A 26755-nucleotide genomic window follows, 5' to 3' on the forward strand; every position below is an offset into this window, starting at 1 on the left:
AATTTATATATATATATATATATATATATATATATATATATATATTTTGTGTGTGTGTGTGTGTGTGTTTGTGTGTGGTACGCGGGCCTCTCACTGTTGTGGCCTCTCCTGTTGCGGAGCACAGGCTCCAGACGCATAGGCTCAGTGGCCATGGCTCACGGGTCTAGCCGCTCCGCGGCATGTGGGATCTTCCCGGACCGGGACACAAACCTGTGTCCCCTGCATTGGCAGGCGGACTCTCAACTACTGCGCCACCAGGGAGGCCCTGTAATTTATATATATATTTATATATAACAAGAGTGTTTCTAGGTCCAAAAAAAAGTTGGTTTGCGCATTTACTTTCTAATGTAGCGCCATTATCTTTAGATTCTTTAAAAGTCTCTGTCTTTTAAAAAAATTGCCTATTGATTCTCCATAATTAAACTTTCTTCCAGACTTTATTGAGCATCATGATAGTAATTATTCATGAGCAGTATAGATTGGAAAACCTATTTCAATTTGAAATATTGTATAATTGACTTAGAAAATTGCATTAGTTTCAGGTGCCTAACATAGTGATTTGATATTTTTGTGCATTACAAAATGATCACTATGATAAGTCTAGTTATTGTCTGTCACCATGCAAAATTATCACAGTATTAGTGACTGTATTCCCTCTGCTGTACCTTACATTCCCATGACATTTATTTTATAACTGGAAGCTTGTATCTTTTAATCTCCTTCACCTATTTCCCTTATCCCCCCCCCACTCTCCTTTGGTAACCACCAGTTCGTTCACTGTGTCTATGAGTCTGTTTCTGTTTTATTTTTGTTTTTTAGATTCCACATATAAGTGAAATCATACAGTTATTTGTCGTTCTCTGACTTATTTCTCTTGGCATAATACCCTCTAGGTCTATCCATGTTGTCACAAATGGCACGATTTTATTCTTTTTTTGTTTGGCTGAGTAATAGTCCATTGTGTGTGTGTGTGTGTGTGTGTGTGTGTGTGTGTGTGTGTGTGTGTGTGTGTGTATGTGTGTGTGTGTGTATGTATATAGACCATATCCTGTTTATCCATTCATCTATGGATGAACACTTAGGTTGCTTCCATATCTTGGCTGTTGTAGATAATGCTGCATTGAACATAGGGGTGCATATATCTTTTTGAATTAGTGTTTTTATTTTTTTGGAAAAATACCCAGAAGTGGAATTTCTGGATCGTATGGTAGTTCTATTTTTAAGTTTTGAGGAACCTCCATACTGTTTTCTTTAGTGGCTACACCAATTTACATTCCCACCAACAGTGCACAAAGCTTCCCTTTTCTCCACATCCTTGCCAACACTTCTGATTTGTTGTTGTTTTGATGGTAGTCATTCTGATAGGTATGAGGTGGTATCTCATTGTGGCTTTGGTTTGTATTTTCTGATGATAAATGATGTTGAGCATCTTTTCACGTGCCTGTTGGCCACCTGTATGTCTTCTTTGGAAAAATGTCTACTCAGGTCCTCTGTCCATTTTTTAGTTGGGTTTGTTTTTTTGCTGTTGAGTTATATGAGTTCTTTGTATATTTTGGATATTAAGATATTTGCAGATATCTTCTCCCATTCAGTAGGTGGCCTTTTTGTTCTGTTGATAGTTGCCTTTGCTGTGCAAGAGCTTTAGTTTGATGCAGTCCCATTTGTTTATTTTTGCTTTTCTTTCCCTTGCCTGAGGAGGTGTATCCAAAAATATGTGGCTAAGACTGATGTCAAGGAGCATACTGCCTATGTTTTCTTCTAGGAGTTTCATGGTTTCAGATCTTACATTTAAGTCTTTAAAGCATTTTGAGTTTATTTTTGTATATGGTATGAAAGTAGTCCAGTTTGATTCTTTTGCTTGTAGCTGTCCCCTAAATGGCATTTTTAATGGTTTAACCTAAAATGCTGGTAACAATAGCAGCCCATTTGTACTGATTACTTGTACTATATTCCTGGACTGCCCTAAGTGCTTTCATGCATTACTGCATCCTCCAACCCAGTAAAACAAGTATTATTTTTCCCCATTTCCCAGACAGAGGAACAGGTTAGAGAAGTTAAGTAACCTTTTCAAAGTCACTTAGAGCAGCACTCTTAGCTAATGTTAAACTCCCTCATTATTTTGGCTGGCAGTGCTGACTGAGTCAATAGAATTTGACAGGATGAGACAGAAGATGAGAATATCTGACTGTTAGAACAGCTTCGACACTTTTGAGCCAGTGTCATTTTTGACGCTTTTTGAGCCATTGGTGTTGTTCAATAATTTTATCATTCGTTGGAAGAGAAATGCACAAAGGCTCCTAGCTTCTTTTTAGCTCTGGTTGATATTTGTGAACCCTTAACACTCATACCCAGTAATTGCTATAAAACAGGGCAGGATGCATCCAGCTTCTGCCGTATGAGCAGGATTTATTATTACTTCTCATTCTGGTTGCTTTTGCCAATCTTTGAATATTCAAGGTGAGAGCTTGCCTTTCTGCTTAGACTTTTTTTTTTTTTAAAGATTAATTTTATTTATTTTTGGCTGTGTTAGTTCTTCATTGCTGAACGCGGGCTTTCTCTAGTTGCAGTGAGCGGGGGGCTACTCTTCGTTGTAGTGTGTGAGCTTCTCCTTGCAGTGGCTTCTCTTGTTGTGGAGCACGGGCTCTAGGCGTGCGGGCTTCAGTAGTTGTGGCATGTGGGCTCTAGAGCACAGGCTCAGTAGTTGTGGTGCATGGGCTTAATTGCTCTGCGGCGTGTGGGATCTTCCTGGACCAGGCATCGAACCCATGTCCGCTGCAGTGGCAGGCGGACTCTCAATCACTGTGCCACCAGGGAAGTTCCTCTCCTTAGACTTCTGAAACCCAGCTGCTTCTAACTGCCTAGCTGATCTGCATGGATCTGATCACTTTCTGCCTAGTCTTGTGGAATCTGTTGGACCCTGTTCTGCAAGAGGATGCTTAGTGTTGGCCTTCCTGGTTAGCCTGGCTACCATGCCTTGACTTGACTGTCAGGATTTGTTGTTTAGAGACATGGTCTCATCATAGGTAAAAGTGTTAGTCTTGCTTCTGAGATGAGTCTTATGATGGACATAGGAGTGCACTGGCATTTAGGTGTTTTAACCTTAATTGTTGAAAGAGTTATGATAAACTGCAGCTTGGGCTTTAACGTAGGTTTTGATCCATGGCTTAGAACATGGTTTGGGGCCTTTATTAGACCCTGGCTTAGTGATGCTATATGTTTTAATTTTTTCTTTATGACACTTTTTAATATCATTAGAGGCCATTAGGACAATTGGTAAGTCAAGTATAGTAAATGAAATAAAATGTTTTGTGTAACTAATGACTATGGAAATGTGTTAATAGGAACAACAAAAAAGTCACACTAGAGAACCGAGTATAGATGAGTTTCTTTGGCAGTTTTACATATTAATTGCTAAAAATATATCGGCACATTTTCTGTGATTATACTTACCAGGTATAGATCCCTCCCTGATAGAATCATTTTTCAAAGTCTATTTAGATTTATTCTGTCTTTTTTGTCTCTCAGAGTTAATTTTTTAAGGTAATGTGATCTTGGAGCAAGGAGTGAAGGAAATTGTGGAAATGTCATCTCCTGATACTACTCAGCCTAGTTCTTCTTATTGGAAAGTACCATCTTTAAAAGAAAATGTATATTTATAACACTCATTGAAACAAATTTTTGGATAGTGGCAACAATCCTTAGGTCAAAAACAGCAATGCAAAATTTGACTTAATTTTATCACTCTCAGGAATTTTCATTAGATTCTTTGTACAGAATTATCAGCTATAAATAGAGATCAGCTAATTTGATGAAGAGGCTCTAGGTCTACAGATAATTGAACAAATATATCATGGTTTAAAAAAACTCACTTGAGATGACAGTAATAGTGAATAGGGCAGAGGAGAGAAAAGAAGGGGGAAAGAAAAGGAAAAGAAAATACGAAGGAACAATGATGGATTTGTGTGCAAAAAAATGCGGTTCCAATACTGACCTACTTAACTCGCTTTCTCACCAGGAGGCCATTGTTCTTTCTCAGACTCTTTTTGCTTGGCTGCTTTCCTTCCCCATTTAGAATGGCGGACAGCCCCCCTCCATCCCCCTCTGGTCCTTTGACCAGAGACTAATGTGGCTAGATTGTTGAGGAGGTAATGGAATTTTGCATCTGCAAATGTATGTGGTCAGCCTCTGCAAGGGCTGGCTTCCAGCAGAATCCTCTTTTCCACTGAGATTCTTTTTCACAGGCTGATTTTTTTTTTCTTTTGAAAATCTTAATGTTTAAAGAGGCTTCGTTAGTTGTAACAGGAATATTTCTTCTTGTTACACTCTTCCTTTCCCCCTTTTTAGGAGTATGCATGCCTTCATATACAGAATGCCTACTGGGGAAGAGTTTTGGTATAAGGTTTGTGTGTGTGTTAAATTCCAAGGGTAGGAGTGGCAGAATTGGGGAAAATATCTGCATACTGTAGTATCCAGAAAGACTTCTACTTTTAAAGACAGTTGGAGAGGTAGCACAGAAAGTATAAGTGTGGCCAAATCACAGTGGCTGACAAAGGGCTGGCTTTTAGACTGTGTTTTCAAACAGGCTTCTGCACCTTATCCAATTGACTAATGACTTAATGTGATTAATTAAGTGTAGATTAATGTGTGTAGAAACCATGTGGGTTAGTAGGTTAGTACTTCTTGATACTCTGTAAGGATGATACTTAAGTATCTGCAAATAGCAGGTAATAAGATACTTTGAACTATGAATAGCAGATATTAAACTACTTTACCTATACATGTACATATTCCGTGTCTTGCTTGGCCATAATTGCCAAACTCTAAATCTTGACACATGATGTAGGTAAGGATATGTTTACAGGGACAGTGTGACAAAATATTTAGAATTGGGACTATCCCACAGAATTCATACATTCAGTGGGTACTTACTGAATGCCTTCTGTATGCCAGGCACTATTATGTGTGAGAAGGATGCAGTTGTGATAAAACAAGACAAAATCCCTTATCTTCTAAAGGGCGAAACAGACAATAAATAGATAAATAAGTTTTTTAAAAGAAGGTAGGATAAGTTGGATAGTGATGGGTACTAGGGAGAAAACTAAGCATATAGAAAGGGGCCAGCAAATGTTGCTGGGGGTGTGTAGGAATTGTAATTTTTGGTAGGGAGTGAGCCATATTCATACCTGGGACACGTGATACCATCTCTGTGCTCTGAGTCTCCTGCACTATTTCCGTAGATTCCATAACCTGCTCTGACCTCAAGAAAAGAAAACCTTTCATAATACAGAGTTATGTAGAACCACTAAAAACTAAACCAAAGCATAACCCCAAACACCTTTTATTTATAGCCAAGTTGGCTAAAACAACTAAGTAATAAATATCTAGATACCCTGAGAGAGTTGTGTAATTAAAAAAAAAAAGCTCTTAATTCAAGCATTTGAGTCTGAATCTTTGTACCTCCAATAGCATTGCCATTCTTACCTTAATAAAGGAAACCAGTGATTAGAAGGAAGCGCTAATTCTAGGGCAGGGATATCACACAGTGAGAACATGGTACATGTTGTCTGTCATTTACTGGCCCAACGAAGAGCGAGTAGTAGAAGACTCTGGTCTCCTCAGTCTTCCAGAACATGCTCTGCACTTGCTGCCTACCTCTGCATATCTTTTTTTTTTTCTACCAGTTAAGTGTTACTGTTGTTTTTAAACTTGGAATGCTCCCCTTTCTTGTTTTTGTTTATCAAAACAACCATCTCTTGGAGGATAGGGACCCAGCTCTATTTATTTATGTATTTATTGGCCACACCACGCAGCCTTTGGGATCTTAGTTCCCTGACCAGGGATTGAACCTGCTCCCCCTGCATTAGGAGCGTGGAGTCTTACCCACTGGACCACCAGGGAAGTCCCAGGACCCAGCTCTTTATCTCCGTGTCCTTGACAGCTTCTGTGGTATCTGGCATCAGTAAGTGGTCAATAAATGTGTACTACATGAATGAGTGAATGGGATGAGAGAGGGGAGGACACCTGGCATTTACCCAATTCACTTTCCAGTCCACAAATAGCTGGTAGAAGTGGCATTTCCAGGTTTTGTTCCACCATTGACTTGTCTTAGACTCTCCTTCCTTTCACATTCCTCTAATTAAAACAAGGCAAAATAAATAAATAAATAAATAAATAAAAAGCAACCACCAAAAAAACCCCAACCAAACCAAACAAAAAAAAAATAAAACAAGGCAAAGCTATGGTTAAGGAGGCTGCCAGACAACTAACTCAACTACCAGAGAGGGAGGCTCCTTTGCTTTCATGTTTCTGAAGTGGACGTCAAATACAGTTTAATCTTTTCCATCTACCTTTAGAAAATGGCTTATTTTTCCCTTATTGGGGGCCTTCTGTTCTCTTCTTGCCTCACTAACTCCCTTCGCATCCTGCAGGTAGACTGGAACAGGATTGCATTTGTAGCCTGTCAGCTCTACCCATCAGCTGGCAGAGATGTGGTTGAGCTTTAAGAGGGGTTTGGGAGGTAGAGTTATCACGGTAGCAGTAGCTTTGGTTTATCAGGGAGTGGGAGGTACAGAATGAATATACAGATATTTTCCAGTTCATTAATGAGAGCAGAACTCTCAAGCTTTGGGTCCATCATCTGCACACTTTTTCTGGCCTGTTCCTTAAACACATTAGGGTGTCCTTTACACATGTTGCACCTCAGCCTGCAAAGGTGCAGGCTTACAGCTGCTTCTCAGCCCTGGGAAACTCAAGTGGGTTGACCTGTCACATAAACAGGACTGAAATCCTTTGGGCAGTTGAGAAAACAGGAAGGAATTTCAAAAGCCTGGAGTGATGAATCTTGGCTTTGTGCACTTAGCTTCCTCTCTGTTAGGCGTTTCTCTGGGTACAGTGGTTTTTAGTTTAATTTAAAATGAAACTGAAAGACTTTCTTCTGTTTTCATCATCATTCTCATCCTTGTTATCCCTTTGGTCACTCTCATAAAAGCTGCTATTTATGGAATGTCAACTCTGAGACAGCTGTGGTCCTTATGATGTACATGGATTAGGTCATTTAATCCTTCTATAACCTTCCCAAGGAAGGATTGACCCTGAGCTTTAAATCACAATCTGGTACTAGATCAGAAAGAAAAACCATATAGGGACTTCTCTGGTGGTGCAGTGGTTAAGAATCCACCTGCCAATGCAGGGGGACACGGGTTTGATCCCTGGTCTGGGAAGATCCCACATGCCCATGGAGCAACTAAGTCTGTGCGCCACAACTACTCAGCCTGTGCTCTAGAGCCCGCGAGCCACAACTACTGAGCCTGCGCTCTAGAGCCTGTGTACTGCAACTACTGAAGCCCGTGTGCCTAGAGCCTGTGTTCTGCAACAGGAGAAACCACCTCAACGAGAAGCCTGTGCATTGCAACGAAGAGTAGCCGCGCTCGCCGCAACTAGAGAAAGCCCGCCCGCAGCAACAAAGACCCAATGCAGCCAAAAAAGAAGAAAAACCATATACATTTTCCTGTGGAGGCATGAGTTTGAGGTAGGGTAAAGCCACGAAGGGAGGTAATTTATAAACTTTTTCCTGGGAGTGAGAGGATTTTATAGTAATCCCATGCCACCCTGAAAGTTTAGTTTTTCATTTTCTAAATGGATTAGAGGAGTTTGGACTCATATAGAAGAGAAATAAGTCAAATCATACTTAAACTTTGTTGCTCTGGAAATTGGACTCTAAGGTCTTTGCATTTATCGATGAATTTTTTGACCTCAAGATCCATGTGAGATTGATAGGTCAGATTCTATCCTCAATGTACTGTTACACATTCTACAGTGGGGAAAATTAAGACCTAAAAACTATACTCCAGATTTTTTTCTGATGAGTCTTGATGTTATATTTTCTCACACAATTTCAAAACTAGTTTAAGTAGTTTAAAAATAGCCTTAAATTTGCTACTTGTAAGCATGCCTAAGGTTACAGCAGTAGCAGACCTAAGAGTATTTAAGAACTATTTAAAGAAGCTTTCTAATTGCCCACTTTAGCACAGATTACAAATCAGTAAAACATTTTGCAAATTCCTGTTCCATGCCAGGAACTGTGTTAGGTGTTGGGGATGGAATTTAGTCAAACAGTATCAGCTGTAGCCTGCACCTACCTTGGATAGCACCCAAGAGGGTTTAATATTAGATGCATAGGAATGCACTTGTTTAAACATGGTTCATGTGTTGCCAGGGAGAATCTGGGTTTTTCATTAGTGGCCACATGATTAAAAATCAACCTGTGTATGGTCTGAATTAACTTTTTAATAAAAATCAGTGGTGAGTTGGGGGCAAGGGAGTATTAGGTGTGGTTCAAATATGAGTTGATGGCAATAGAGGCTTTGTTTATATATATATTTTCTTTTTGCCAGCAGTCCTTTGTGATATACCCCAGTATCGTGATCTAATTTGAGTGGAATTAAGCTTAAAGAGCTCAAAATTATGTAATTAGTTGTTTTGTTTAAAATACTATTTCAAGTTAATCTAAGCAAGCTAGAATGACCCCTGCTACACAAAGCTGGGTACAGAAAGGATGAGGGCCAGGTGGCTAAGGCCCTCTGCATTGCTAGTTCATGGGAACTGTTTTGTTTTTTTCCACCAGTAATCTGTTAGGCCACCTTCTAGGGTCAGACAGGCTGTTTGTGAGAAGCTTAGAATCTGTGAAGCAGTGAGCAGAGGTATAAGAAATCTAGATTTGAGTCCCAGCTCCCTCTTATTTGCCAACTATGTTATCTTAACAAAGCTTGAGCTCTCTGAGGTTTGGTTTTCTTATCAGTAAAATGGATATTGTAGTAGTACTTCAATCTGTAGGTTGTTGTGAAGATTAAATCCGAAGCGCCTAGCACAGCGCCTGACGTGTTCCAAGCCAGTGTTGGTAGTCTCTCCTTAACTCCTAGTGATCCCTGGCTGGGAAACGATGACCAGGGCTGGAAGTCTAAGATCAAGGTGTTTGATTGCCAGCAGATTTTGTGTCTGATGAGGGCTTTCTTCCTGATTTGCAGATGGCCACCTTCTTGCTGTGTCTTCATAGTGAGAGAGAGAAAGCTCCAGTCTCCTCCTCTTCGTCTTATAATGGCACTAATCCCATCATAGGGGCTCCACCTCATGACTTCATCTCTAAAACTATCTCCCAAAGGCTTCACCTCCAGATATCATCACATTGGAGGTGAGGGCTTCAGCACTGGAATTTTGGGGGGACACAAACATTCCCTCCATAGCACTTAAGGTCACATGATTCACCCATGACAGGGCCAGCACTGGAAGTTTAGTGTCATTGTTGCATATAGGTGTCCCTGTAACATCTGCCTTGTACATGACTAGTAGACTAGCTTAGTGGAGGTTGGACACCTTCTGTGCTTTCTGAATGGACTCTCTAGTCAGCCCAGCTTTAGTCAATGAAGCACTCTTGGTTATTACCGTGTACATTCCAAGCATTTCTAAGGTCCTTAGACTGGTTGGTTTCTTTTTGACCTCTCTGTGGATTTTTACCAGTCTCATTTGATAAGGATTATGGAAACCCCAAATAATGTTCTCTAAATGCAAATTGGTATTCCACTGCTCTTCTTAAGGAGATATCAGCTTCACTGGAGGAAAAAGACACAAATGCTCATTTTATCTTAAGAAACAGAGTTCTCTTGCCCTATAATCTAAGGCAGTATTTTCTACATTTAATTATTTGACTCCCATCTTGACATTTTTTACTTTCTGAGCTCCACTCCTACTGTTATTTTCTTAATATTTTTCATTAAATTGACTTTATTTTACTTAAATACACTAAAAAATTTTAATAACTATTCACAGGTTGATTTCATTATATTGTTCATTATATTTGTTCAAATTGTTCATTACATATTTGTTTCATTATATTGTTTCCAATTCACTTTAAAGTAATTAACTGCATATAAAAATAGGACCCTTATGTCATCTAAAAACATCTCGTGTGTATGTGCTGTGCTTTGGAAAACCTTATGTAAGACCATCTGGGTCTGTTGGTTGAATGGCAAAAGAAGGGAGGAATAAAAAAAGGTAAATAAAAATGATATTGTTATAAGTATATAAATTATATAGGTGATAAATAAGAACGGAAACATGAGTTTATAAAAGACAAACAAATGAGTTTCCTTGACTTCAAGTCCCTGTTATTGTCAAGGTAAAATTGTGCATGTAAAGAAGGAAGTCTAACAAAATGACATTTCATTTGGGCCTTAAATGCTTGCCCTCTTTTTTTTTTTAAATGACTCTTGCTTCATTGAATAGCACTGGGGTCACAGACCATGTGGATGTAAATGCTATGCTGTACATCTTGTCAAGAAGGCCAGTCTTTTTGCCAGGGAAAGGAATTCTTGGTTGCAGGAAACAGAGTCAGAAGCAAATGAGGTCAGATTCAGATTGCCAAGCCAAGGGCAGGATCCTTGGAGGCCAGAAACAGATTGTAGATCTTGGTTAGAAGGGAGGAAGAGAGTAGGGCTGGCTTCATGGGCATGTGACCTGTGTGGTTGCCCAGGTTCCCACGTTTAGAAGAGCCCTGTACTTGGTTTAATGCTCAGTTGTCACTATCTTGAAATTTTTAACAACTTGTGAAAATGGGCCCTGAATTTTCCTTTTGCACTGGGCTCTGCAAATATAGCTAGTTCTTGGGGTAGAGTAGGGAGATATTTACAGAAAACTTCATAATTTAGGTTCATGGGGTAGAAATTGAAGAGTGAAAACTAGAAATGATTTGCAAAAAAGGAGGTTTCGGGTACTACGTGGTAGGTCCCTTCTGATTGACCTTAGCTCATAGGTTAAAGGATCCAACACTGGATTCCGGATTCGTTTTGCCTTAAACTCCTAGGCAGACTGGTTGCCTTTCTGCCTTCCTGCCTTCCTTTCATGGTTATAGAGTAACAGAGGGAATGGCAAATTATATAAGGAAAACTTGAGCAATGCAGTGAACTCACCCTTAAGAACTTGAAAACATTGTGCAGTAAGATTGGGCTCTGTGAATTAAATTGTGAAATCAACCCATGGTGGATCAAGCAGGGGCTGGCAAGTGTAGATATCCACCAAGAGTGACTGTAAGGCAACAGGGAGTGGTGGGCAGTCAGGGTGAGCACCAGAGGAAGCATGACCCATGTAAAGGAAAAGCTGTGCTCTGCTTCAGCTGGTTGTATTTAGCCACATCCTTGTCCGATTTGGCTAAACTCTCCAGGTTTTTTAGGAGGAGAGTTGAAGTCAGAAGCCAGAAGTCTTGATTTTTTTTTGACTGTGACATTTTCCAATTAAAGAAAAATACCGTGTGGACTAAAACATGTCAAATTCATTTCAATCCTTAAATAGACGTTAAAAAAACCCTTGGAATTCCCCAGTGGCGCAGTGGTTAAGAATCCGCCTGCCAATGCAGGGGACACGGGATCGAGCCCTGGTCCGGGAAGATCCCACATGCTGCGGAGCAACTAAGCCCACGAGCCACAACTACTGAGCCCATGTGCCACAACTTCTGAAGCCTGTGTGCCTAGAGCCCGTGGTCCACAATAAGAGAAGCCACCTCAATAAGATGTCCACGCACCACAACGAAGAGTAGCACCCGCTCGCCGCAACTAGAGAAAGCCCGCACAGCCAAAAAAAAAAAAAAACAAACCCCAAACCTTGTTTTCTAAAGGTAAACATGGGAAGTGAACAAATTACTGTGTTAGGGGAGGCAGCCATGGTAATGGACCTGACTTTAATATCTTTGATGAGGCCATCCCTAGTAAGGAGATGGAGTTAGGGCAAGAGTTGCCAATGGATGTTGAGGATTATGATGCAGAAGGAGTTCCAGATTTTCTATATTGGAGGGGCTTCAGGGTTAAAAGGGGGCTTGGTTTTAGGAGACCTATTTTGGAGCTGTGTTTACATATTAAACTCACTGTTTTTAGTCAAATTGTATGACATAGATCATAAAAATTAATTCTGCTTTCTAATGTTTTTCCCTACACTTTAGAGAAGATTGAAAAGACAGCAACTGCCCATCTGCAGGAATGGACAGAAGAGTTTTAGGGCCGCTAGAGATTAAGGAGGAGTAAAAGCTTCTTACCCCCAGACCAATCTTTTGCTCATTGCTGTTATGGTTTATTGTTAAAACAAGACATTGTGAGATGGACACATCAGGCTCGCTTTCTTAGTCTGATGCCATTAAAAATGCAGTTCATCTAACCACTTTTTTCCCCTGTTTGTGTGTTCACCATTTTTTTATGACTTGGCTTCCCAGGTGGATCTAGCAGAGGGAGGGGGATGGGTAGGTTCTGCAGGTTAGAATGTAGGTGTTTCTGTGAGTACTTATTGTTAATTGTAATTTAATAAATTGACATTCTGGTTTTGTACTTAGTCTGTGGTTACTGTGGATCTGCCAGTGAAGTCTGGAATCTCTGGTGTGCTGATGCATTCAGTTTTGAATTTGCACGGACTCTTATACTATGGCAAATTTGCCAAAGTAATGAATGTCACTTTGGGAGGCGCCTTGGTACGCCTTTCCCTAAGTGACACCAAAAATATAACTTGGGACTTGAGGACATGGGGAAGGGGAAGGGGAAGCTGGATGAAGTGAGAGAGTGGCATGGACTTATATACACTACCAAATGTAAAATAGATAGCTAGTGGGAAGCAGCCGCATAGCACAGGGAGATCAGCTCCGTACTTTGTGACCACCTAGAGGGGTGGGATAGGGAGGGAGGGAGGGAGACACAAGAGGGAGGGGATATGGGGACATATGTATAGCTGATTCACTTTGTTATACAGCAGAAACTAACACAACATTGTAAAGCAGTTATACTCCAATAAAGATGTTAAAATATATATATATAACTTGAATGTATGCATCTTTCCTATTTGAATTTCTTTAGTAGTAGAGATGAGACATAGAGTGCATAAAACCCATGGGGTGAAGAGGGATAGCCCCAGAGAAATATTAGTAGGATTTCAGATAAGCTGGGGAAATGCTGGCTTAAGTGAAGGTAAATTGTTTTCTTTTAAGAGGGTTTTTCCCAGAGCATTTCATCTTGTTTAAAAAATTATTTATTTATTTATTATTGAAGTTTAGTTGGTTTACAATGTTTTGTTAGTTTCAGCTGCACAGCAAAGTAATTCAGAGAGATACATATATTTATTTGTTTATTTATTCTTTTTCAGATTCTTCTCCCTTATAGGTTATTACAAAATATGGAGTAGAGTTCCCTGTGCTATACAGTAGGTCCTTGTTAGTTATCTATTTTATATACAGTAGTGTGTATATGTTAATCCCACACTCCTAATTTACCCGCTCCCCCAACCCCCTGCCTTTGGTAACTATAAGTTTGCTTTCTAAGTCTGTGGGTCTCTTTCTATTTTGTAAATATATTCATTTGTGTCATTTTTTTTAGATTCCACATACCATCTTCCTACGAGTGGTCTCCAGTAGGAACATCAACTTCATTTGCTAATGGTACCTTTAAAATGTTTCCTTTGGCAGCGCCTTTGGAAAACACCATGAAATATTTGCAAAACATGGTCTTAAGAATGCACTGGTATTGAGGTATTTCTGGAATCCTTTTGGGGGGAAAATGTGTGTCTACTCATCTTGGGGACTTTTTGTTGAATCCCAGTTTGCATCGGGTTCCATAAGGTCTACCTGAGTGTTCTGGAATCCACAGGAAGGCCTAGTGTGACCATTTGCTTACTAGGTCTTTGAACCTGGAATTATCCCAGTGTGGACCCCGGGCAGAAATGGAATTTGGCAATCTGATCTTGGGAATTTGGATCTACATTTGTGGGTCAGTGTGGAATTCCCAGAGTCCAAGACTTCCTTTATCTGTATATTTCTTCTCCTGATAGCACACTTCTTAAAAGGGAGCTTGGGAGGTTGCTTATTAAGGCCTATCCCAGAACTCAGCTGTATTCTCACAGGGAGGACTCAGTGAACACGGTGATTTAACTATTGAGATTATTTTCAGAGGATCAGAGGTCATATTATAGAGTACTGTGGTTTTATAGGCACTCATGTCATTTTCTTTGATTCTAAAATAAGGAAAATGAATATAGAACTCTATTTCTATATATGAAATAGTGATTGCAGGTACAACTCAATTGTGTATTCTCAGTGTCTAACGACAACGTTGGGAGGAAAACTGATTAGTATTTTTAAAACAGCAGGAAAATTATTTCCTGCCCAAACATTGATTAATCTTTGAATAGGCTTTCTTGTAATCCTTTTCTTCCATAGACTGCAGGGTGCAGCACAGTCATATTTTATGTGGAGTCCAGCAGAGAAACCTACTTGCTGCGATTAAACTTATTGCTGCTTTTTTCAGCAGGTGCAAATAGCTTTGTCTTCAGTAGTTACCCTTTTCTAGCTCGATAACACACTAGGACTTATTTAGTTTTAATTTGATTAAAGAAACTATTGTCTTATATTATGAAATGTGGAAACAATGAAATATTGAAATTTTCTGATGATATATATTCCCCTCTTTGGCTTTCAAATAGCAGTTTGCTTAGCATCCTTGCGTGAATGCTTCAAAATCCTGTTAGCTGGAGCTCATGTAACGTTAATTTGTTCCTGGTTAGAGGTAATATAAAATATAGTGATAAAGAAGACTAAAGTTCTTTCCCTCAGGGAACTTAAGATCTATTTGAGGAATTAAGACATAGAAATAAGATAAAGAAATATTAGTATGAGAGAGTTTATGATGAGTCTCAAACGAGTGGTTTAGAATATTGCATAACTGGCATAGGATTTCAGAGGGAGAGAGACTTTTTGTGCATCCTGGGGTGGCTGGGGATGACTCATGCAGGAGCTGGACCTTGTGCTGGTCCCTGAAGATGGGAAGGATTCAGCCAGGTGGAGAAGTGTAGGAGGGATGCTGGTGGCATTACCAAAGGCGGCTGGGCTGGAATGTGCCTGCGTTTTCAACAGTGAGTAGACCTGTGTGGCTCTAATAGGGAACTCATGAAGGAGAATAATGGGAAATAAAACTGCAAAGGTAGGTTGAATTCAAGTCAGAAAGGGTTTGGATGCCAGACAAAGGAATTTGGACTCTATTCGGTAGAAAATGTATAAATAGTGAAGGTCGTTGGACAAGAATAAGTAGAAAATGCAAGAAATGGCTTTGTAGTTAGAGCAGCGACAGCACACAGCTAGGAACTGAGGTGCCTTATGATGAAGACGGTGGTGAAAATGTGAGCAAGCTCTGGCTTCGCTGCTGATGGGGATGTAGGTTGGGTTGGCTGCTTAAATGTCATTCTTTTCTCTATTTTTCCTGTTTTCATTTAAGGCTTGTATAAAACCCTTTTTGCAGGCTTAAAATACATTAATTCAAATTTGACCTTCCTTACTGTATGATAGTTTGAATGCCCAGAGCTATTTTCAGTTGTTCCAGATTGTCATGAGTTTGATGTCCAGGTGCCAACTGGAAGGGCCAGACCTGGCCTGTGGAGGATTGTTTTTAAAATCCGATTCTAAATTAAGCACTTTGGGACATAAAAATGAGATGTGGCCTAGTTATAACTTGCCATTTAACTAAAAGTATATGTTTTTTTCCTTCTCTGCTTAAATATTTGTCTGGCTCTTTCAGACTCCAAAGGCATATAACTCAGAGCCAAGAATATTTAGATTCCTCTGCACTCCATTTTTTTTCCTAGAGTAGTCTTTGACTTCCACTATACTTAAAAAGTTATACTTATAAAAAGAATTTCTCCAAATATTAGGTAACAATTCTTTAAAAAAATTTTATTCCTGGCCCTCCTATTTCATATCTCACAAATTATAGAAATGGAATTTGTTTTGAAGTGTGAGTCATTGTTGGAAGTTAGACTTTTAAACATCTAAAGTTAAGTTCTAAAGGACAGTGTCAGTATTAGCAGCAGGAGTCGTGGTGTGGGTATAAGTAGATCATAGTGCCAGCTGGAATTTATTCTGAGAATCACAGTGGCAGGGTATGGATAAAAACACAAACAGACTTTTAAGGGCGTCTCAGCCTAGAATCCTTCTGAGACCTGTTGGGATACAGACTAGAGGAGGTGGAGAGAGTCTCTGGGTAAAAAGGGGGGTTAAGGGTTATGTCTCTTCAGATTCCAAGCCCTTGTTGCCTCTGAGCCTCTGCTTCTTCATCTTTAAAATGGAGAATAATAACTTACCTTATAGGGTTATTATGGAGATAAAAATAGATAATTTCGTACAATGCTACATCTATTCAGGGCACTCTGTAAAATAGTAGCTGTTATTATAGTGGTTGGTGGGATTTGGGTGGGTTTAATTTAATTAATTTTTGATTTTTTTTTAGCTGTGCCACTCTTTTTCCTGTATTTTACTTCCTTTCCTACTACCCTATAGGATGTGGATGTGTTCAGAGCCTAGGATCTTGAGCTAGAAGAGAGAAAAAACAAGCAAAAAGCCTTAGGGATCAGAGTTGTCTTTTAAGGGAGGTGCCAGGAAACTACCACATAATGCACTTCCATCCCATTGGCCAGAACTTCGTCCCATGGTCATGCCTGGCTGCAGCGGAGGCTGGGAAATGTAGTCTCCTCCCTGCGTAGCCATTACCATGGAAGAGGGAAGATCAGGTTTTGATGGATAGCCAACAGCCTCTGCCAGGGCATTCAATATGCTCCTGTGTCTTAGGCCAGTGTCCCCATGGAAACAGAACCAATTGTGATATATTTCTCATGGACTTATAATCATCTTAAATATTCTATAAATGTGTTTTCATTTCACTGATATTCTTAAGTAGAATATTTTAACCTTAGTTTTTAATCTACTATAAAGCATTTTGACTTTGCAATTAAAGAGATTAAGATTTTGTTTGTAATCATTCAATTTAATATTACCATTATTTCTTTTTACAGTAGTGAAGTCATAGAATTTGGGGTATGATCTCAACAGTGCCTCACCTCACAGCCTCAACTGACATAGACTTAGTGCTAGTTTCTGCTTTGCCATCACAAATACCTGTACTGGTCATCACCTCTAGAATTCCGAGGGTCAGACTCAGTAAAATATATGCCACATCACAGTAACAACAAATATATAAAAATGATCACACAGGGCTTCCCTGGTGGCGCAGTGGTTGCGCGTCCGCCTGCCGATGCAGGGGAACCGGGTTCGCGCCCCGGTCTGGGAGGGTCCCGCGTGCCGCGGAGCGGCTGGGCCCGTGGGCCATGGCCGCTGGGCCTGCGCGTCCGGAGCCTGTGCTCCGCAGCGGGAGGGGCCGCAGCAGGGGGAGGCCCGCATACCACAAAAAAAAAAAAAAAAAAAATGATCACACATCTGAAAATATTCTTTCGTGTACTAAAATGTGCTATTGCAAAAACTCTTGGATTTTTTCTGTTTTTCACCATCCATTTGTGTTTTTCAACTGAATTTTTAAAAGATTTTTATTTCGAGATAATTGTAGATTCACAAGCGGTTGTATGAAACAATACAGAGATATGCCCTATACTCTTCACCCATTTTCTCCCAAAAGTAACATCTTGAATAACTATAGTATAGTATCACAAAATGTGGAAATTGACTTTAATACAACCTACAGTGCTTATTCAGATTTCACTGGCTTTACATGTACCCATTTGTAAGTGAGTGAGAGTGTGTGTATGCATGTGTAATTCTATGCAGTTTTATCACATGTATATGTGATCACACCACTGTTAGGATACAGGACAGTTCCGTCAACACAAGACTCCTTCGTGTTACCCTTTTTAGCCACAGTTACTTCTTTCCTTTCCTCTTCCCTAACTCCTGGCAACCACTTATCTGATCTCCATATTTGCCATTTCAAGAATATTATATAAATTGAACCATGCAGTATGTTATCTTTTTTTTTTTTTTTGGTAAACATTCTGGGCCTAGGAACCTCTGTTTAAGTCCTAGTCATTCACCACAGAGAGGACAAAGAACAGCTAATCCTCCAGGCTCTAGATAGCTTCCCTACCTCACAGAGATGTTTATGAAAATACATAAATCTGGGACTTCCCTGGCGGTCCAGTGGTTAAGACTTCGCCTTCCAATACAGGGGGTGGTACGGGTTTGATCCCTGGTCGGGGAGCTAAGATCCCACATGCCTCACAGCCAAAAAACCAAAATATAGAACAGAAGCAATATTGTAACAAATTCAATAATGGCTTTAAAAATGGTCCACATCAAAAGAATCTTAAAAAAAATACATAAATCTGATATGCATGAAATTTTTATTAATTGAAATTTTTATTGTGGTAATTGTATGTGTAAGCTTTTGAGAGTGACTTTTTTCACTCAGTGTAATTCCTTTGAGATACATCCAAGTTGTGTGTATTAATAGTTCATTCCTTTTTTATTGCTGAGTAGTATTCCATGGTATGAATATACTATAGTTTGTTTAGCCAGTCACCCTTTGGAAGGACATTTGGATTGTTTTCAGTTTTTGGCTAATACAAATAAAGCCGGTATGAACATTTGTGTACAGGTTTTTGTGTGAACATAAGTTTCCTTTTCAGTGGGATAAATGTCCAAGATTGTAATTGCTAGGTAGTGTAAGAAGTGTATGTTTACTTTTATAAGAAATTGCCATACTCTTTTCCAGAGTGGCTGTAGCATTTTACATTCCTATAAGCAAAGTAAGACCAGGTTCTTTGCATTCTCTGAGTCCTCACCAGAATTGGTATTTCACTTTTTTTTTTTTTTAACTTTAGCTAATCTCATGTGTGTAGTCATATCTCATTGAGATATATTTAGATTAATGTTTCCCTAATGAGAATCCCTCTCTCCCTACCCATGCTCCCTGACCCCTATATATATGTGTATATATATATCTCCAATAAGCACATGAAGAGAATATGGTGTATCTTCTTTGAAGAAATGTCTATTTAGTTCCTTTGCCCATTTTTTTTTGAATTTTATTTTATTTTATTTTTACACAGCACGTTCTTATTAGTTATCTATTTTATACGTATTAGTGTATATATGTCAATCCCAATCTCCCAATTCAACACATCCGCCCCCCTCCACTTTCCCCCCTTGGTGTCCATACGTTTGTTCTCTACATCTGTGTCTCTATTTCTGCCCTGCACACTGGTTCATCTGTACCATTTTTTCTAGGTTCCATGTATATGCATTAATATACGATATTTGTTTTTCTCTTTCTGACTTACTTCACTCTGTATGACAGTCTCTATGTCCATCCACGTCTCTACAAATGACCCAGTTTTTTTCCTTTTTATGCCTTTGCCCATTTTAAAATTGAGTTATTTATCTTTTTATTGTTGAGTTGTAAGAGTTCCTTATATATTCTGGGTATAATTCTCTTATCAGATATATGATTTGCAAATATATTCTACCATTCTTTGGGTTGTCTTTCTTTTCACTTTTTGATGGTATCATTTGTAGCACAAAGGTTTTTAATTTCAATCAAGTCCATTGGGAAAATATATATTTATATATTTGTCTCTTGTGTACTTTTGTTGTTATGTCTAAGAAGGCATTGCTTGAGCCAAGTCACAAATTTACGCCAATGTTCTCTCTCTCTTTTAAAAAAAATAAATTTATTTATTTGTTTTTTTATTTTTGGCTGCATTGGGTCTTTGTTGCTGCGCACGGGCTTTCTCTAGTTGCGGTGAGCAGGGCTACTCTTTGTTGTGGTGTATGGTCTTCTCGTTGTAGTGGCTTCTCTTGTTGCAGAGCACGGGCTGTAGGTGCGTGGGCTTCAGTAGTTGTGGCATGCAGGCTCAGTAGTTATGGCACGCAGGCTCAGTAGTTGTGGCTCGTGGGCTCTAGAGCGCACGCTCAGTAGTTGTGGCACATGGGCTTATTTGCTCTGCAGCATTTGGGATCTTCCCGGACCAGGGCTGAAACCCGTGTCCCCTGCATTGGCAGGCAGATTCTTAACCACTACGCCACCAGGGAAGTCCCTGTGTTCTCTTTTAAGGGTCATGTTTTTAACTCTTACATTTAGATTTAGGTCTGTGGTCCATTTTCAATTAGATTTGGGCATGGTATAAATATTTCTAACACTTTAAAAATTTTTTCCAGCTTTATTGAGATACAATTGACATATAACATCATATAAGTTGAAAGTATACAACATGATGATTTGATATACATATATATTGTGAAATGATTACTGCAGTAAGGTTGGTTAACACCTCTATCACCTCACATAATTATCATTTTCCTTTGTAGTGACATTTAAGATATACTCTCTTAGCAACTTTCAAGTAATACAGTATTGGTAACTGTGGTCACCATGCTGTGCATTAGATGCTCAGAACTTACTCATTGTATTTCTTATGCTTTTTATAAAAGTTTTATAACTTTACATTTTACATTTAAGTCTGTGATCCATTTGAGTTAATTTTTGTAGGTGTGTCCAGTTGTGTCAGGACCATTTGTTGAACTCAAATACAATTTTTAGGTTAAAATTTAACTGTCTCATCTGATAAGATTATCTCCCAGTAAAGAAAATGGAAAGGAAGTTTCTCCTTGAAGATGAAACACATATATTATTTTAAAAGTTCTAAAGTCTTCAAGCTAAAATAATGAACCACAATAAAAAAAGACTTGGCTTTTCATATTTCAAGTCTTTTTGTCTGGAACTTTGTTCATCCATGGCTTTAATTAGGTGGTTTGTGAACAGCTGGTGGACATATGGTGAAGTTACACCTCATTAATAGAATATAAATTTTCCATGTGCTTTTGTGGCCTCTTTCTTTGCAGTTAATTTGCTTTAAGACAAACTTCTGTTATGTAAAAGTCTGGCCTTTTTGTCTTGGGAAATCTCTGCAGATACTTTATATTTGTTTTATATTATTCATTGTCTCTTAAGTTTTACAGTCATGCATTAGGTACTTTATACCTCATCAGTTCCTTTAAAAGTTTGTATCATTCGGTTGCTCAATTTGAAAGATATATTTCAAAAAATGATTATGACATATAAGCTTTTAAAAGTACGACAACCTCCTGTTACCTAGGATAGCTGAATAACTGAGAATTACCATATAACTATATGTGGGTTATCAGTGAAATCAGTTGGTTAGTTATAAAGTATATTTGACATTAACAATGTGCATAGTGCTTTTGCTGTGCTCTTTTAAAAATATTTTCTTTATCGACATATAATTTTATAATTCACATACCATAAAATTTACCCTTTTAAAATGTATCATTTAGTGGTTTTTAGTGTATCCACAAAGTTGTGCAACCATCACTAGTATCTGATTCCAGAACATCCTGATGTTGATTATTTGCCAATCTCATATGACTTATTTTTTTCCTAATTTTATATGCCTAGTTTACTTCAAAATAGATTTGAGGTGGTTTACAATAACGGACTTATTATAACAGGGTCAGTATGATATAAGAGATCAAAAACATTAGTAGGAAGGGAGGAATAAATAAACCAAAAAAGACTGAAGCTAATGTAATGTTGCTATTAAGCAAAGCAAGTAAATTTAAAACTCCTAACCTGATAGTGTTTCATATTCTATCATGGATCCAGAATTATATTCGTGAAAAGTCACATCACAATGCTTTCCTCTTTAAAACTCCCTCTTGATTCCCACAGTCAAAAGTCATGTTTGAAGTTAATATATGAGACTCATTCAGGGTCATGTATATTGAAACTGGTGGGTGGGTAGGGGTGTGTATGTGAGGGGCGTAAATATGGTGCCTCTGCTGTGGCATCAATTTTACCTAAAAATTTTAGAGGAAAACCAATATTTTATATTAATTTAAAAACATTGCTTAATATAGAAAACGAATATGGGGTAGAATGCAGGATTTGCATGAAATACAACGTAAGACTTCAAATAAGCATTGTTCTTGATCTCAGTTATAGGGGGTCTGATCCTAGGAACCCTTCTACCCTTCCTAGTACATGTTCTCTCTTTGCCACTGGTGTTTCTGCTTTGGAAATAATGGTGAAGTTCTGGCATACCAAACCAAACAAACACATACAGAAACAAAACAACCCAACAAACCCCAAAATCCTACCCCCAAATTCTTGGGTTGGTATAAAATCCCTTCATGATATGCTAAATATCTCACAGATCTGGGCCAATATTCAGTCCTTTCCAGATTCTTTCTGCCTGGAATGCACCCACTGTCAACCCCACATGACCCTTTGTATTTCCCCCCATCCCCACCCCTTCCTCCATTCCAAGTACATGTGTAACTTCTGTCCTGGTGTCCCCTGTTGCTATGTTCTCCAGGTACTTTCTTCCTGCTCTGTTGCTGTAATTAGCACTATGTATTGTCATGGAGTCTAGGGCAGTGTGGTTAAGTTGAAAGAGGTGATAATGGATGTGTGTCTCTGTAACTGTAGACTCCTCAAAGGCGGGGCTCATCTTTTATTCATCTGTATGTCCTGGTGCATCATATGGGTTCTGACACATAGTAGATATTTACTAAATGTTTTCTTGAATTAATGAATGAATTTTGGGTGACAATGATTTGTGGAGTATAGATAATTCTGTTTTGGGGGGGCTTGGTAGTTTTTTTTTTTTTTTTTTTAATTTCAGGATAAATGGAGTTTTTGTACATTTATTCCCTCTTCAGTCCGCTGTCGTTAGAATTCTAGCACACAACAGAGTACTGAAATTGCTCTTGCCAGGTCAACAATGACCCGGTTTCCAAATCTGGTGTACCTTTCCCCCTCATTTTATTTTTCTAGAGCTGTCTGCTGCATTTGACACTATTATAACTTCTCCACTTTTGAAGCTCTTAACTCTCTTCTTCTGGAACAGTGTGTTCTCCCACGTCTCCTGATGTCAACCATCACATCCCCACAGGCTCCTCTTCCTCTGACTGCATCTTAACTTTCTGTTGGTGTCCTCAGGTTATGTCTTGGGCTCCCACCCTTTTGTATACACAGAGGGGCATCTCAACCACTCCCTTTGTTTCTGTTCTCTGACCATAATCCCCAGATTGGGATCTTGAGTGAGCATGCTTCTAATTTTGCCACCTGTCTCCTTGGTATTGCCACCAGGATAGCCCAAAGCTTCACAGATTCTACATGTGTAAAATGAAATTCTCATTCTTTCCTGCTGAATTAATTTTTCTTCTATATCCTCCCCCACCATTTGTCGAAACCACCATCTACTCAGTTACTGAAGCTAGAAACCTAGCTGTTCTCTAAGATCCTTCGTCCTCAATTATCCTCTTCAAGTTATCCATGAAGACCTCTCAATTTTATTCCCAGACATTTTACAAATTAATTTCATTATTCCAAAACTACTGCCTTCTCTCTCCAGTACTTCTGCAGAGTGGAGAGTGCATCTGGGGAGTGGAGAAATTGACACCCTACAGCCCAGCGACTTCATTTTTTATGTCAGGTTAGTAATAAAGGACTTATCAGTTATGTGGGCGGTTATTAAACATAAATATTTGTGCCGTTTTCTGGCCCTGACATTTCTGGGATCACTCTCTATATTTTTTTCCTCACCTCTCCATGTACTATTTCTTAATTTCCTGGCTGGCCTGGACTGCCCTAGAATTCTCTGGGCTGCCCTAGACCTAGAAAGTCTTGAGTCTTTTCCAGAGCCGCATGGCATGTCCAGTAGGGAATATTCTCCAGACCTTCTCTCACATTCGGCATTACCCTGTATTTGAGTGGCAGGCAGAGGCCTCTGGTCCAGGAGACTTGCAATTTCTTTTTTTTTAAAGATTTAATCTTATTTATTTTTGGCTGTGTTGGGTCTTCGTTGCTGTGCGCGGGCTTTCTCTAGTTGCAGTGAGTGGGGGCTACTCTTCTTTGCGGTGCACGGGCTTCTCATTGCGGTGGCTTCTCTTGTTGTGGAGCATGGGCTCTAGGCACGCAGGCTTCAGTAGTTGTGGCATGCAGGCTCAGTAACTGGTTCGTGGGCTCTAGAGTGCAGGCTCAGTAGTTGTGGCCATGGGCTTAGTTGCTCTGTGGCATGTGGGATCTTCCTGGACCAGGGCTCGAACCCGTGTTCCCTGCACTGGCAGGCGGATTCTTATCCACTGCACCAACAGGGAAGTCCCAACCTGCAATTTCTAGGTTGTCCCAGAGCCTGGGCTGGAATTGGAGACAGTTTCAATTTTTTCTGGGCTGTGCAGGGAACAGGGCTGCTTAGCTGGCCCTCAGTCTGTAGCTCCATTTCAAGGCTTCACTGCTGAATCCACCAGAGGAGGGAGCTTACTGCACTTTAAGGAAGGTTGCTTTTTTGTCATCATCCTTTCTCTGTCTTTCCCCATACTTGTCAGAGAGTAATTTCTTTCCTAATCATTCCTGCAAGTGTTTCTATATCCCTTCAGTCCCCATTCCTAAGGAGAGATCCTTGTAAATATGCTATTTTGCACATTATTTTTACTCTCCTCCTTCTGTCACAAAGGATTTGAAATATTACACAGCTGTAAGTCCTGAGAGATGTTAACTTCCACTTATCTTGTAGGCAGGATTCTTTTTTTTTTTAAATAGGAGAATGGGATAATGGAATCTTGTTTAGAAAATCAGACATGTAGCCCCTTCCATGAGAGATGATTAAAAATTAAAGACAGCCAGCCCAGCAATCCCGCTACTGAGCATATACCCTGAGAAGACCTTAATTCAAAAAGAGTCATGTACCACAATGTTCATTGCAGCGCTGTTTACAATAGCCAGGACATGGAAGCAACCTAAGTGCCCATCGACAGATGAATGGTTAAAGAAGATGTGGCACATATATACAATGGACTATTACTCAGCCATAAAAATAAATGAAATTGAGTTATTTGTAGTGAGGTGGATGGACCTAGGGTCTGTCATACAGAGTGAAATAAGTCAGAAAGAGAAAAACAAATACTGTATGCTAACACATATGTATGGAATCTAAAAAAAATAAGGTTCTGAAGAACCTAAGGGCAGGACAGGAATAAAGACGCAGATGTGGAGAGTGGATTTGAGGACTTGGGGAGGGGGAGGGGTGGGCTGGGACAAGGTGAGAGAGTGGCATGGACATATATACACTACCAAACGTAAAATAGATAGCTAGTGGGAAGCAGCCGCATAGCACAGGGAGATCAGCTCCGTGCTTTGTGACCGCCTAGGGGGTGGGATAGGGAGGGTGGGAGGGAGACACAAGAGAGAGGAGATATGGGGATATATACTTTGTTATACAGCAGAAGCTAACACACCATTGTAGAGCAATTATACTCCAATAAAGATGTTGAAAAAAAAATTAAAGACAGTACCTGCTTCTGATGAATGTGTATTTACCTAAGTAGATGTGTTTTTGATTGTCTATCACCTAGGATTAAAAAGAGGCATCAAAGCAGTGACTCTATTCTTTTCTTCGAAAAGCTTAGGGCTATGTCCAAAGATGAGCCCAAACTATGTGAAAATCGGCAATTCAAATGCCGTTTTTAAAAAAAAAAAAAAAGAAAAGAAATAAATTACCTCTGCCAGTGGATTCCATGGCTGCTTGGCAGGGTGATTTGCTTCAGTCCAGTGCTTTCCAAGTTGAGGTTAATTATTCCTTTTAGGAAGTTAGATATTCCTGGAAGAGGTACATTATCTTTGAGAAAAATAGCTTATTAAAATATTGAAATCATTTGTTGAACATCTAATATAAAGCTTTTTTAAAACCTTTTTTTTATTGAAGTATAGTTGATTTACACTACTGTGTTGATTTCAGGTGTGCAGCCTACTGATTCAGTTACTTTTTTCTGATTATATTCCATTATAGGTATTATAAGATATTGAGTATAATTCCCTGTGCTATACAGTAAATCCTTGTTGCTTATCTATTTTAGGTATAGTAGTTTGTATCTGTTAATCCCATTCTGCTAATTTGTTCCTCTTCCACTCCCCTTTAGTAACCATAAGTTTGTTTACTATGTCTGTGAATAAGTTTCTGTTTTGTATATAAATTCATTTGTAGTATATTTTAGATTCCACATGTAAGTAATATCATATGTATTTGTCTTTCTCTGTCTGATTTATGTCACTAAGCATAATATTCTCTAGGTCCATAACATGAAGCTTTGATGGGGGAGGAAAAGAGATAAATATTAGAGAACAGGATGTTTTATAAAGCAGATATCTTGGGTAAAGTGTTTAGTAGGACATTAGCTAGAGGGAAAGATCAGATATTCGGGGAATGGAGAGAGAGGAAGCCAGGAAAGGGGCAGGAGGGTGGGAAGGACATTCTACCATTATTCCTTAGAGTGAGGCTTGCTGGAGCCTGTATTCTTTGAGGCAAGACTTTCTGTTCTCTTACAAGTATAAGCCCTGGCTTTGCTCTTCATAGAAAGCAATGAGTTCATTGTTGTTTTTGACATCATGTCGATTCCAACCCCCCCAAGGGATGGATAATTAGAACTCTCTGACAAAGAAAAGGTCCTATAATCTGTTTTATAGTTAATCATTTTCTGAACCATCAAGTGAAATTCAGCTTTAATCTTCAGGGCAAATAGATAATCATTTTCTGAACCATCAAGTGAAATTCAGCTTTAATCTTCAGGGCAAATGAAGATTAGTTAGGATGTATTAAACTCTGTGAGTTTAATGTTCATGACAAGTGTTTCATAAAGGAAGATGCTGTCTATTATCGCTCCTCAGAAGGAAATTGTTGATAAGAAACCATTTTGAGAAGTAAGATTTATTGCAACATCAGAAGCTAGAGAAGCTGGGGCATCTGAGCATCCAGGACAATCAAGGGCAAATGGGACAACTAAATTTTTCTTGTGCAGTCTTCTGTCTTACCAAAAAAAAAAAATAAATCACGTATTTGTATAGTCTCCTTCTGCAAAGCAATTAAGGAAAGTATTTACTCTTTA

General features: G+C 39.2%; 1 protein-coding gene across 6 annotated transcripts in view; it reads left to right on the top strand.

Annotated features, from left to right (window-relative positions):
• PPM1L (protein phosphatase, Mg2+/Mn2+ dependent 1L) overlaps positions 1-26755 on the top strand; it is a 353976-nt gene that overhangs the window by 72339 nt on the left and 254882 nt on the right. Inside the window, exons 1-2 of one of the 6 annotated variants that reach the window (XM_028490700.2) lie at positions 8711-9187; positions 13398-13459. The exons of 4 other annotated variants lie outside the window; for them this stretch is intronic. In XM_028490700.2, the coding sequence (XP_028346501.1) occupies positions 13457-13459 (3 nt within the window). In that variant the 5' untranslated portion in view covers positions 8711-9187; positions 13398-13456. Of the gene's footprint in view, positions 1-8710; positions 9188-13397; positions 13460-26755 lie in introns of those variants that run through there. One more of the 6 variants, XM_055082405.1, reaches the window with a different exon arrangement.

This window comes from Physeter macrocephalus, chromosome 1 (genome assembly GCF_002837175.3).
Source record: "Physeter macrocephalus isolate SW-GA chromosome 1, ASM283717v5, whole genome shotgun sequence".
NCBI classification, from domain to species: Eukaryota; Metazoa; Chordata; class Mammalia; order Artiodactyla; family Physeteridae; genus Physeter; species Physeter macrocephalus.